Genomic DNA, 14912 nt, shown 5'->3' on the forward strand with positions numbered 1-14912 from the left:
GCTACTCTAGAAATAAAAAACAGAATCTTATCTTTAGAAATCAGAAATATCAGGATGGAAAGGTTTCAGTGTGTACAGGGAAGTATTGAGAAGATAGTAAATGAAGTGATCCAGACGTGGGATAGAGATTGTTTGCTCCCCTCAGCCTTTCTGGGGCACAGGGCTTGGGATGGACTGCTGCTACTACACATGTAGCTCCGTCTCCAGGCAGGGAGCATGTGGAGGACCTCGAAGTGCAATATTTTTTTTTTTTAAAGATTTTATTTATTTATTTGAGAGAGAGAGAATGAGAGAGAGAGAGCACATGAGAGGGGGGAGGGTCAGAGGCAGAAGCAGACTCCCCGCCGAGCAGGGAGCCCGATGCGGGACTCGATCCCGGGACTCCAGGATCATGACCTGAGCCGAAGGCAGTCGCCCAACCAACTGAGCCACCCAGGCGCCCTTTTTTTTTTTTTTAAAGATTTTATGAAGTGCAATATTTTGTGCATGGATAAGGAACGGGAAAGTTGCAAACATTATTTTCTGTTTTTCTAATCTCCATTCTTTGGCAAACGCAAAGTTTCATCTCTGCTCTCAATTGTTCTACTCAGATTATTGTATTGTTTTTCTACTATCTCAGTGGTGAAGAAGGCCGGGTGGAATAATGCCAGGATTTCATTAACCAGCCCATTTGGAGGCTGTCAAATATAAGTTTACTTTTCCCCTTACTCTTGTTGCCTAGGATTTACTATGGTTGTTCTCTTGTTGACCCTCTGGAGAACAACTCTGGAAACACTATGTGTTAGTGGAAGTCTTCACCCTAACCATGATGTCTTGTGCTACACATTACCACCTAGACTGCAGTGACTGAAATTAACAAAAACACACTGACCCTATTCTCTTGCAAGAAAAAAAATATTCCCCTTAGGCCTACTGCCTTCAGCAAACATAGCCTGAAGCCATTCCCAGTCTGTTTCCCCAAATACCCTTAAAAGCACAACGTGGCCCTGAACCAAAGACCTTGTGGATTTTATCTTTTGTGTCTCACCTGCTAATTAGCAATTTTTTTTTTTTTAAAGAGTGAGAGCACAAGTGGTGGGGAGGGGCAGAGGGAGAAGGAGAGAGAGAATCTCAAGCAGGCTCCACACTCATCACAGAAATTAGCAGTATTTTTTATCTAAGCTTGTCTTTAGCCACTGTATAAATGTAATTTGTTATAATGTTTCAGGGTTTTTTTGTGCTTCAGCCTGACCAGATGCAGGTAGGAGATTTCTCTATACTCATGGGGATTTATGGCTTTCCTCATCTATACTTCTATCTGAAATATTAGGATTACCAACCATAATTGGACATTTGTTTCCTTGTATGCTGAGGAGGGTTAAAGATAGGGATGAAAATATTCTCCTTGAGCCCCACACTTCTCTTTCACACCCACTTTTATTTTTTTTTTAAAGATTTTATTTATTTATTCATGAGAGAGAGAGAGAGGCAGAGGGAGAAGCAGGCTCCCAAGGAGCAGGGAGCCCGATGCGGGACTCGATCCCAGGACCCTGAGATCATGACCTGAGCTGAAGGCAGACGCTTAACCATCTGAGCCACCCAGGCGCCCTCACACCCACTTTTAAATAAGCAGCTCCTGCCCAACTCCAAGGAGGGTGAATTGTGAGCTCACAGGAAAAGTATAAGCATTGGATTTTTTTTCCATGTTAAGGTAGTATCTTGGAAATATTGTCCAAGAAAGTGTAAGGCTTTGTTGTGTGAGTAACGAAGTCAGAATCTCAGTTTATTGGTGACTCCCAGTTCTTTTTTTTTTTTTTTAAGATTTTATTAATTTATTTGAGAGAGAGAGAATGAGAGAGAGCACATGAGAGGGGGGAGGGTCAGAGGGAGAAGCAGACTCCCTGCAGAGCAGGGAGCCCGATGCGGGACTCGATCCAGGGACTCCAGGATCATGACCTGAGCCGAAGGCAGTCGCTTAACCAACTGAGCCACCTAGGTGCCCTCCCAGTTCTTTTTTTAACCCTTGTTTAATCCCCAATTCTTCCTTCTCTCCTTTTCTCCATGACATTTTCCCTTTGGCTGTGGAACAGGAGAAGATAAGTGAAAATGAGGCGGAAGAACTCCTAACTGATAGACAGAAAAATGGGTTCAGAATGAAACTGATTCTGTAGGATATTTAGAAGCTGAGGTGCTATGCAGGGGAACTTAGAGTCCTGGGTGTAAGGGGACTGAGAGATGTGGAATCATTCTGTACTTAGTATGATGAAAGTATGTTTGACTGTTAGAGTGCACACAAGCAAATGAGAGCACATGCTTACACTCAAGATAGAAGAACACTTTATAACTAATCCTTTTTACCATGGTATTACAGGTACTAAATCCCCTTCTGGTTCTTATCTTCATCCCATTGTTTGATCTTGTTATTTATCGTCTGGTTTCCAAATGTGGAATTAACTTCTCGTAAGTGCTCACTATGCCTTTGTTGCTCAGACTGACTTAATATTTGCTCAGCTTGATAAAGATTCAATGGCAGCACTTTCTACTTTGTATTATTTGTTTTGGTGCATCATTTTTCTGCTTCTATGTATCCAAGATAAACTAAATGCCTATTGGTACTGGAGGATGGGAATTAGATCTAACTAATTCTCATTATAGAGAGTCCAAGCCATTCCTGCAGACTTAACTGTGTGATGTTGAAGGGGTAGATCTAAGTTTCACGGAAAGTCAAAAGTATGTGAGAATAGGCTCCTAAATCAACTTGTTGCTTTGTTCCTGAATGTTGCCTCTTCAAAGTCTAAATCCTATGATGACAGTTAATCCCTTTAAATCTTTTATTGTCCATATGCAACAAAGTGGGGACCTGGTAAGAGCAGAAATAGGTTGTCCCTAATTACTGTTTTTCTCCCATTCTAAATAGAAGCACCAGGTGTTGTATGGCACTGTTGACTCACCATATTGTACACCTGAAACTAATATTACACTATGTTAATTAACTGGAATATAAATAAAAACTTAAAGAAAAAGAAGTGTTATTCTTTGTAAATTTGACAGAGGAGGGTTTCAAATCTCCTCTATTCCTGATTTAATAGCAATTTCTTTTTGATGGCCACATTACGATATTCAAATGGCCTTTTGTCATTTTACTCATTAGCTGAGCAGATATTACTGAGTTCAGCACCAATGCCATGCAAATATAACAGCACAAATAAGTGCTGAAAGAGTTCACTGTTTAGTAAGGGAGGTAGAACATATGCAAGGATAATTATTACCCACCGTGAAATATGTTAAGTGCAGCAAGAAGGGAAGCAAAGTGCCAGGGAATTATAGAGAAAGACGAGAGTCCTTCTTGCTGCCAGAGTCAAGAAAGACTCATGGCGGAGAAGAAAATGGGATAATAATGTAGAGTGCGTGGCATATGGTAAATGTCCAATAAATCTGGCTGCATTACTATTATTTTTTGGTATGATGATATCATGGATAGAAAGACCATCAAAAACAGAAGTTGAGGTGGGAAAATGTGGTGAATTAACAGAGAACTGTTCAGTATGATGAGTAGAGGAAGAAAGCTGTGTGAAGGGGAGAAGTAGCTGGGATCGAATCAGGAAAGGTCTTTAATGGTAGGCTTAGAGGGTTTCAATTTTAGCCTTTACAGTCTAAAGTTTCCAGATAATTGTCTCTCCCTTTCCTCTGCAGATCGCTTAGGAAAATGGCTGTTGGTATGATCCTAGCAAGCCTGGCATTTGCAGTTGCTGCAGCTGTAGAGATAAAAATTAATGTGAGTTCAATAAATCTTAAGATCCATGAGGGCAAGGCCATATCTTTGTTCACTCTTCTGCCTTGTTCAATCCTGATTGCCTGGGATCTAGCACAGAACCTGTTTTGAGGAAGATGCATCATAACTATCTGTGGTAAATGAGTAGATACGGGGTAGAACAGCAATGCAAAATGAGGCCCACCTCCCACCTAAGTGATTCAGAGTGCATTGTCAAGGAATTCCCAAACACTAATATCTAAGCTATCTTGTCATCTCTTTGGGAGGACAGGCTTTTGAATATTTGGCAGATCGTATAGCCATTGGGGAATGACGTATGAGATCACAATTGAGTCAAAAAGCATGGAGTTTTGTCATGTAGCATCAGTGCTTGCTGCACTGAGCTGGTGTTTCCCTCTGCAAACTACCTTCAGAGTTTTCTAAGCCAAATGCCCTTGAGAGGGAGAAAACTGTGTCCTCCTGACTAGATGGACTAGGATGTCAGAGGTAGGACTGAGATATGTGTTCTCACTGTATCGGAAGGTTTGTTGGTAATTCTGACATGTGTTCTCTGTCCTAAGAGAATGACCTCACTGCAGCCCGGTCCCCAAGAGATTTTCCTGAAAGCCTTGAATCTGGCAGATGATGAGGTGAAGGTGACAGTACTGGGAGATGAAAACAATACTCTGTTGGAAGAGTCTATCAGATCCTTTCAGGTGAGATACGGACATGAATAATTTAGAAACACATTCAGATTATGCGACAAGGTGACAGCATAATATAGTGGTTAGAAGCACGCACGTGTAGAGTCAAAGTGTCCCCAGTCCAATTCCTGGTTCTGCCATTCCCTAGCTATAAGACCCCGAACAAGTTATTTTATCTCTAAACCTCAGTTTCAGCAACTGTAAAATGGCAATAATTTTTATGCCATGAGCTGTTGTAAGGATAAGTATTATATGTAAAGCACTTAGCATAGTGTCAGGGACATTGTAAGGTCTCAGTAGGTTGTAATTTGTATTGTTATTTCAAACTGCCCCCTAATATCACATCCTCTGGAAGGATTTGGCTTGCATATTTTCACTACTATTATTTACATATTCTGAAATATTTGTACTTTTTAAAGATTTATTTATTTATTTGAGAGAGAGAGAGCATGAGCGGGAGGGGCGGAGGGAGAGGGAGAGAGAATCTCAAGCAGACTCCATGCCGAGTGCAGATCCTGATGCGGGGCTCGATCTCACAACTCTGAGATCACAACCTGAGCTGAAACCAAGAGTCAGATGCTTAACCAATTGCACCACCCGGGTGCCCCTGAAATACTTATTTTAAAATATTATTTTTAACAATAAAAGTAATGTACGTCTATTGTTGAAAATTGGAGAGTGTATGGAAGGACATAAAAACCACCTATAATTCCATCACCCAGAGATGATCAGTTAGCATATTGATATACACAAATAAGCTAATTTCTAAAAAGTAGTCAAACTCTATATGCTGTATTGAACTTTTTTTTCTTAACATTAATCATGTCATAAGCATTCTCCTGTGTCCTTAGATAATTTGAGAACATGATTTTAATGGACATATGATATTCCATTTTATGGATATATCATAGTTTATTGAAGCATTTCCTTATAGGTATTTAAGTTTTTATTATTAATATACATAATGCTATAAAGAACATCCTTACTCGTAAATCCTTATGCATGCCTCTAATTACTCTCGTATGGTGTATTCCTAAAAATAGAATTGCTAGGTTAAAGGGCAAAGTCGAAAGTATCTGATGAGCTCACCCACCCTGGGATTCTATGAGACAGTGATGCCTATGATAGGGTAGAACGTGAATGTGACAGTTTCTTCATTCTACAGAAGATGCCACGCTATGCCCAGCTCCACCTAAAGACGAAAAGCCAGGATTTCCACTTCTACCTAAATTATCACAATCTGTCTGTCTATACTAAGCATTCTATGGAGGAGAAGAACTGGTACAGTCTGATCATTCTAGAAGATGGAAAAAACATTTCCAGCATGATGGTAAGTTGAGGAGTAGCCTTAGGGTCCAAATTGTTATCTGAGTTTGACCAGCTCATCAATACCTTACCAAAGATATGCCTGATGATCAGATTTTCTGATTATCAGATTTTCTGATTATCAGTTCCTTGTTGTCAGCTGTAACTGATTTTTACTTTCCTCCATTATAGGTGAAGGATGAAGAAAACAAAACAACCAATGGGATGACAGCCGTAAGGTTTGGTAGTCAAGGAGACCCAAGGCCATTCTGTTTTGAATCTTGGTCTCTTCTGATCTGTGACGCTTCAGATAAAGCAGACTCACATTCTACTTGTCTTATACATGGATTCTCTCTTCTAGAATATCAAGGGCATTGGTGTCAGAGGCATTTTCCAGAAAAATTAAGGGCATATAGGCTTGCTTTCCCACGTGTATTAAAAAGATGCCCCTGTATGTGTATACGCTCCCTGTGCTCTGATGCACACATCCCTTTCTGTTGAATTTTATTCACTTATTTTGCTCTCAGGAGAATAATTGAGTACTTCCGTCTCTGTGACCACTAGAGAAAAATTTAGAAGTGAGCAGATGATCCTCCCTTCATGGTTGGTAGTTGAATATCTCTTATTGTTACTGTGTTTTTAAAGTATAGTTTTATGATAAACCTGTAGAGACACCATGGTGTAGTAAAGGTAACACCTTTGGAGTCAAAAACTTGGTTTTGAATCCAGATAAGGCTGAAAGTCATGTCAGACGGCTAAAGAAAGTTACAGAGATGGAGCACCCAAGAGGTCACCTGCTCTCTGTAGCAGAAAATCAGGCATGAAATAGAGAGGTGCACGTGCCTATGGCTATCAAGATTAGGTGGTTGCTGTTGAGACTAGCACTTTAGAGGAGAACTTCTAATGAAATGTCTGAACTTTGCTGAAGGGTGGAACAGTCATAATAATTTGCTTTTGAATATGCTTTAGAAAAAGTAAACAGTTCAAAATAAGTAAGACAATAGTGAGGATAGGACTTCCCTGGGGGAGAGAGCCAGAAGAACCACAGGAGCTCCCAGAAGGGGTAAAAGGAAATTTCTAGATCAGTGCAGTATTATCTAAAGTGCAGGAATCAACATTAGGGGTTCTAGAGGAAACTGCCCTTCTTACCTTGTGGGCCAGAGATTAGTACAAAAGCTATCAAAATACTAAAACCCATACTGAGGAAACAGTTTAGGAATCCAGGTTCAGGACACTTTAAAAGATCATTCTGGAAGTGTCCAGGATTGTCTGCAGATTCCAAAATTATAACTCAACCTACTATGGGCTGGGAGTCTGAGTTTTGTATAAGTCAAATCAGACTTTTTATAAAAGGATACAGTATCAGTTTACATAAATTCTAGTATATATATTTATACATATACATAATTATTTTTCTTAGTGAAGTCTCAACTGATGAATCCCACCATTATAAAAGGGAAAGAAATTGGATGCACCTAAGCTGGATTAGTGAGGAGACTCAGACTGCCATGGGTGATCATGATAGTGTCCATCCTGGCTAGAGATGACATGAGGGTGTGGCAGATAGAAAACTAAAACCTCAGGAAAGATAAAGTTAAGGATAACTAAGACTACTGATTATTTCTTACATGTGAGTTAATTTATTCATCCACTTAACAATATATAACATGGACCTTTTGTGTGCCAAAAACTGTTCTAGGCACTGGGGATATAGTGGTAAACAGGTGTCCCTGTTTGTGAAGGTTTGTCTGATGTGTAACAATGTCTCTACCCTTAGGTTTGTTAATACTTTGCATAAAGAAGTCAACATCTCCCTGGGTGCAGATATCTCCCTCAGTGTTGGTGAAGACTATGGTGTGTCTGCTTACACAACTGTACATAGTGGAGAGTAAGAGCATTACCCTTGTGGACACTTTACTTTTATCAACAACTGCTTTTTAAATGGTTTCTTTGCATATAGGTGAGGGGATTAGCTATATCTCAGCTAATTTTGAGTATACTCAGGTTCACTCTTTTACACTGTTCCACTAATTCAGAAGACTTGGAGGAGAAGAATTCATAAGAATTAAATGAAAAGACTTAGGGCCCGAGATCCACAAAAGAAGATGGTTTGTGCCTTCTTTATTTAGATGTAATATTTAAAAAAATACCTGATAGGCAATGAAGAGCTCAGATCAGTGACAGGAAAACCTGGCATAAAAATAATTCACTCCTGGAGACTTCTCTTCAAAGAGAAATGGTGGCTTTTCTGCTTGACTCACCCTGAGTAGAGAGATGAGATCAGTCTTTCCCCTGGAGATGGGAGTGCTTTTCTAGGCTGTGGTGTTTATTCTAACCAAAATTGTCCTGTTCCAGATACCCTGTGGTGCATTGTAGAACAGAAGATAAGGACTTTTCACTGAATATAGGTCTACTAGACCCTGGTACAGCTTATCTGTTTGTTATTATTAATGTAAGTAGCTCATGGCCACCCCTACTCTCTCCTTCCATATAACTGTATCTATATTTATATCTATATATCTATATCTGGATCTGAATTTATCCTGCGATCACATACTTATTTCTAGTATAAAGTGATAGGTTCTATCATGACTTTAGAAAGCCTACTAAGGTCTCTAGAAGGTATGTTAAAAGAGATAACCTTGGCAGCAGGCATATAATAGAAATATAGAATGATATAATATGTGGCCCTTTATGTCTGGATTCTTTCATTTGGCATATTTTTCAAGGTTCATTCATGTTGAGCCATGTATCAGTGCTTCATTTCTTGTTACTACCAAATAATATTCTATTGTATAGATGTAACACATTTTATTTGTCAATTCATCAGTTAATGGACATTTGGGTTGTTTTTACCTTTTCACTATTATAAATAATGTTGTTATGAACATCATGTACAACTTTTTGTGTGGCCATATATTTTCACCTCTCTTGGGTATATATCTAGGAGTGGAATTGCTGGGTCACATGGTAGTTCTATGTTTAAGCATTTGAGGAACCACTAGGAGAATTCCATCTTACATTCCCACCAATAGTGTATGAGGGTTGCAATTTTTTCACATCTTCACCAATACTTGTTTTTCTGTTTTGTTTTTGTTTTTTTATAGCTATCCTAGTAGGTGTGAAATTGTAGTTCATTGTAGTTTTGATATGTATTTTCATAATGGTTACTGATGTTGAGCATCTTTTCATGTGCTTATTGGCCATTTGCATACCTGCTTTGGACAAATGTCTATTCAGATCCTTTGCTGAATTTCTTTTTTTAAAGATTTTATTTATTTATTTGAGAGAGAGAGAACGAGAGAGAGCGAGTACATGAGAGGGGGGAGGGCCGGAGGGAGAAGCAGACTCCCCGCTGAGCAGGGAGCCCGATGCGGGACTCGATCCCGGGACTCCAGGATCATGACCTGAGCCGAAGGCAGTCGCTTAACCAACTGAGCCACCCAGGCGCCCCCTTTGCTGAATTTCTAATTGGGTTCTTTATTATTGAGTTGTAAGCATTCTTTATTTATTTTAGATATGTCTGTTATCAAATATATGATTTAAAAATATTTCCCTGTTCAATAGGTTATTTTTTTAACTTTCTTGATGTTGTCCATTGAAGCACTAACGTTTTTAATTTTTATGATGTTCAATTTATCTATTTTTCTTTGGTTGCTTGTGCTTTTGATGTCATATCTAAGAAACCATTGCCTAATCCAAAGTCATGAGGATTTGTGCCTATGTTTTCTTCTAAGAGCTTTATAGTTTTAGCTCTTATATTTAGGTCTTTAATCCATTTTGAGTTAATTTTTGCATATGGTGTGAATTAGGGGGTTAACTTTATTCTTTTATATGTGAATATTCAGTTGTCCCAGCACAATTTGTTGAAAAGACTGTTCTTCTCCCATTAAATGGCCTTGGTACTCTTGTAAGAAATCAGTTGACCATGTGAGGGTTTAATTCTAGATTCTCAGTTCTATTCCATTGATCTATATGTCTGTTCTTGTGCCAGTACCACACTATCTTGATTGTTGTTACTTTGTAGAAAATTTCAAAATCAGAAAGTATAGGTCCTTCAACTTTATTCTTCATTTTCAAGATTGGTTTGGCTACAAACATTTTTATTTTTCATTTTTAGAGTCATATTCTATCCCTCCATAGTAGTTACCTGTATTTTTGGCTTATATATATAAGTTGTTCTCTCTTTAAAATTTTGAGATAGTTTCTTCTAACAGATTAAAATATACCCTAAATCTCTAGTATATGGTGTTTTCTATTCCCCTGCCTGATCACATCCTCTCCCTTTTTTTTTTCTTTTTTTAAATCCTCTTCTTTCTTTTTTTCAAACAACTTCTTATCAATTCCTTTTATAAAATTTTTTATAATTTCCATCTTTACAGTCATATTCCATCCCTTCATCATATCAACCCTTATTTTTGTACATATATAAGTTTTTCTTTCTTTAAAATTTTGGGAGGCACTTTCTTCTAAAAGACCAAAATACACCCCAAATCTAGTGTGTGGAACTGATCTATATACCAGCCTGATCATATTTGATCACATTCTGGTTTTTTTGTTGTTGTTGTTGTTTTGTTTGTTTGTTTTTGTTTTTATCTTTATTTTTTTCTTTTTTTTCTTTTTCCTCTCTTTCCCTTTCTTTTCCCACTGCTTCAAGTCTTTTCTGATTTGTTTAGAGTATATTTTCTGGGGACGTTGTTACTCTGCTAGCATTTTGTTCTCTCATTAATCTATTCTCCTCTGCACAAAATGACAAGACGGAAAAAAATCACCTCAACAAAAAGAACAAGAGGTAGTACCGACTGCCAGGGACCTACTGAATATGGACATTAGTACGATGTCAGATCTAGAGTTCAGAATCATCACTTTAAAGATACTAGCTGGGCTTGAAAAAAATATGGAAGTTATTAGAGAAACCCTTTCTGGAGAAGTAAAAGAACTAAAATCCAACCAAGTAGAAATCAAAAAGGCTATTAATGAGGTGCAATCAAAAATGGGGGCGCTAACTGCTAGAATAAATGAGGCAGAAGAGAGAATCAGTAATATAGAAGATGAAATGATGGAAAATAAAGAAGCTGAGAAAAAGAGAGATAAACAACTACTGGATCACGAGGGCAGAATTCGAGAGATAAGCGATACCATAAGACGAAACAACATTAGAATAATTGGGATCCCAGAAGAAGAAGAAAGAGAGAGAGGGGCAGAAGGTATAATGGAGCAAATTATAGCAGAGAACTTCCCTAATTTGGGAAAGGAAACAGGCATGAAAATCCAGGAAGCACAGAGAACCCCTCTCAAAATCAATAAAAATAGGTCAACACCCCGACATCTAATAGTAAAACTTACGAGTCTCATAGACAAAGAGAAAATCCTGAAAGCAGCTCGGGAGAAGAGATATGTAACCTACAAGGGTAGAAACATTAGATTGGCAACAGACCTATCCACAGAGACCTGGCAGGCCAGAAAGGACTGGCAGGATATATTCAGAGCACTAAATGAGAAAAATATGCAGCCAAGAATACTCTATCCAGCTAGGCTGTCATTGAAAATTGAAGGAGAGATAAAAAGCTTCCAGGACAAAGAAAAACTAAAGGAATTTGCAAACACAAAACCAGCCCTACAGGAAATTTTGAAAGGGGTCCTCTAAGCAAAGAGAGAGCCTAAAAGCAATATAGACCAGAAAGGAACACAGACAATATACAGTAACAGTCACCTTACAGGCAATACAATGGCACTAAATTCCTATCTTTCAATAGTTACCCTGAATGTAAATGGGCTAAATGCCCCAATCAAAAGACACAGGCTATCAGACTGGATTAAAAAACAAGACCCATCGATATGCTGTCTGCAAGAGACTCATTTTAGAACCAAAGACACCCCCAGATTGAAAGTGAGGGGGTGGAAAACCATTTACCATGCTAATGGACACCAAAAGAAAGCTGGGGTGGCAATCCTTATATCAGACAAATTAGATTTTAAACCAAAGACTGTAATAAGAGATGAGGAAGGACACTATATCCTACTTAAAGGATCTATCCAACAAGAAGATCTAACAATTGTAAATATCTATGCCCCTAACATGGGAGCAGCCAATTATATAAGCCAATTAATAATAAAAGCAAAGAAACACATCGACAACAATACAATAATAGTGGGGGACTTTAACACCCCCCTCACTGAAATGGACAGATCGTCTAAGCAAAAGATCAACAAGGAAATAAAGACTTTAAATGACACACTGGACCAAATGGACTTTACAGACATATTCAGAACATTCCACCCCAAAGCAACGGAATACACATTCTTCTCTAGTACCCATGGAACATTCTCCAGAATAGATCACATCCTAGGTCATAAATCAGGTCTCAACCGGTACCAAAAGATTGGAATCATTCCCTGCCTATTTTCAGACCACAATGCTTTGAAACTAGAACTCAATCACAAGAGGAAAGTCGGAAAGAACTCAAATACATGGAGGCTAAAGAGCATCCTACTGAAGAATGAATGGGTCAACCAGGAAATTAAAGAAGAATTAAAAAAATACATGGAAACCAATGAAAATGAAAACACAACTATTCAAAATCTTTGGGATGCAGCAAAGGCAGTCCTAAGAGGAAAGTATATAGCAATACAAGCCTTTCTCAAGAAGCAAGAAAGGTCTCAAGTACACAACCTAACCCTACACCTAAAGGAGCTGGAGAAAGAACAGCAAATAAGCCTAAACCCAGCAGGAGAAGAGAAATAATAAAGATCAGAGCAGAAATCAATGAAATAGAAACTAAAAGAACAGTAGAACAGATCAACGAAACTAGGAGCTGGTTCTTTGAAAGAATTAACAAGATTGATAAACCCCTGGCCAGACTTATCAAAAAGAGAAGAGAAATGACCCAAATCAACAAAATCATGAATGAAAGAGGAGAGATCACAACCAACACCAAAGAAATACAAACAATTATAAGAACATATTATGAGCAACTCTATGCCAGCAAATTAGATAACCTGGAAGAAATGGATGCATTCCTAGAGATGTATCAACTACCAAAACTGAACCAGGATGAAATAGAAAACCTGAACAGACCTATAACCACTAAGGAAATTGAAGCAGTCATCAAAAATCTCCCAACAAACAAAAGCCCAGGGCCAGATGGCTTCCCAGGGGAATTCTACCAAACATTTCAAGAAGAATTAATACCTATTCTTCTGAAACTGTTCCAAAAAATAGAAATGGAAGGAAAACTTCCAAACTCATTTTATGAGGCCAGCATTACCTTGATCCCAAAACCAGACAAAGACCCCATCAAAAAGGAGAATTACAGACCAATATCCCTGATGAACATGGATGCAAAAATTCTCACCAAAATACTAGCCAATAGGATCCAACAGTACATTAAAAGGATTATTCACCATGACCAAGTGGGATTTATCCCTGGGCTGCAAGGTTGGTTCAACATCCGCAAATCAATCAATGTGATACAATACATTAACAAAAGAAAGAACAAGAATCATATGATCCTCTCAATAGATGCAGAAAAAGCATTTGACAAAGTACAGCATCCTTTCTTGATCAAAACTCTTCAGAGTATAGGGATAGAGGGTACATACCTCAATATCATAAAAGCCATCTATGAAAAACCTACAGCGAATATCATTCTCAATGGGGAAAAACTGAGAGCTTTCCCCCTAAGGTCAGGAACGCGGCAGGGATGTCCACTATCACCACTGCTATTCAACATAGTATTGGAAGTCCTAGCCACAGCAATCAGACAACAAAAAGAAATCAAAGGCATCCAAATTGGCAAAGAAGAAGTCAAACTCTCACTCTTTGCAGATGATATGATACTTTATGTGGAAAACCCCAAAGACTCCACCCCAAAACTGCTAGAACTCATACAGGAATTCAGTGAAGTGGCAGGATATAAAATCAATGCACAGAAGTCAGTGGCATTCCTATACACCAACAACAAGACAGAAGAAAGAGAAATTAAGGAGTCGATCCCATTTACAATTGCACCCAAAACCATAAGATACCTAGGAATAAATCTAACCAAAGAGACAAAGGATCTGTACTCAGAAAACTATAAAATACTCATGAAAGAAATAGAGGAAGACACAAAGAAATGGAAAAACGTTCCATGCTCATGGATTGGAAGAACAAATATTGTGAAGATGTCAATGCTACCTAGAGCAATCTACACATTCAATGCAATCCCCATCAAAATACCATCCACTTTTTTCAAAGAAATGGAACAAATAATCCTAAAATTTGTATGGAACCAGAAAAGACCCCGCATAGCCAGAGGAATGTTGAAAAAGAAAAGCAAAGCCGGCGGCATCACAATTCCGGACTTCCAGCTCTATTACAAAGCTGTCATCATCAAGACAGCATGGTACTGGCACAAAAACAGACACATAGATCAATGGAACAGAATAGAGAGCCCAGAAATGGACCCTCAACTCTATGGTCAACTCATCTTTGACAAAGCAGGAAAGAATGTCCAATGGAATAAAGACAGTCTCTTCAACAAATGGTGTTGGGAAAATTGGATAGCCACATGCAGAAGAATGAAACTGGACCCTTTCCTTACACCACACACAAAAATAGACTCCAAATGGTTGAAAGACCTCAATGTGAGACAGGAGTCCATCAAAATCCTAAAGGAGAACACGGGCAGCAACCTCTTCGACCTCAGCCGAAGCAACTTCTTCCTAGAAACATCGCCAAAGGCAAGGGAAGCAAGGGCAAAAATGAACTATTGGGACTTCATCAAGATAAAAAGCTTTTGCAAAGCAAAGGAAACAGTCAACAAAACCAAAAGACAACCAACAGAATGGGAGAAGATATTTGCAAATGACATATCAGATAAAGGGCTAGTATCCAAAATCTATAAAGAACTCATCAAACTCAACACCCAAAGAACAAAGAATCCAATCAAGAAATGGGCAGAAGACATGAACAGACATTTTTCCAAAGAAGACATCCAAATGGCCAACAGACACATGAAAAAGTGCTCAATATCGCTCGGCATCAGGGAAATCCAAATCAAAACCTCAATGAGATACCCCCTCACACCAGTCAAAATGGCTAAAATTAACAAGTCAGGAAACGACAGATGTTGGCGGGGATGCGGAGAAAGGGGAACCCTCCTACACTGTTGGTGGGAATGCAAGCTGGT

The 14912-nt window shown here is 38.6% G+C and overlaps 1 protein-coding gene across 2 annotated transcripts in view; it reads left to right on the forward strand.

Annotated features, from left to right (window-relative positions):
- SLC15A2 (solute carrier family 15 member 2) overlaps positions 1 to 14912 on the forward strand; it is a 37451-nt gene that overhangs the window by 17780 nt on the left and 4759 nt on the right. For both annotated transcript variants that reach the window (XM_021692460.1, XM_021692462.1), the window contains 8 exons: positions 1208 to 1240; positions 2351 to 2439; positions 3673 to 3754; positions 4312 to 4446; positions 5600 to 5764; positions 5932 to 5978; positions 7517 to 7627; positions 8095 to 8191. In XM_021692460.1, the coding sequence (XP_021548135.1) occupies positions 1208 to 1240; positions 2351 to 2439; positions 3673 to 3754; positions 4312 to 4446; positions 5600 to 5764; positions 5932 to 5978; positions 7517 to 7627; positions 8095 to 8191 (759 nt within the window). The remainder of the gene's footprint in view (positions 1 to 1207; positions 1241 to 2350; positions 2440 to 3672; positions 3755 to 4311; positions 4447 to 5599; positions 5765 to 5931; positions 5979 to 7516; positions 7628 to 8094; positions 8192 to 14912) is intronic.

The sequence above is a fragment of the Neomonachus schauinslandi genome, chromosome 1 (assembly GCF_002201575.2).
Source record: "Neomonachus schauinslandi chromosome 1, ASM220157v2, whole genome shotgun sequence".
Lineage (NCBI taxonomy): Eukaryota > Metazoa > Chordata > Mammalia > Carnivora > Phocidae > Neomonachus > Neomonachus schauinslandi.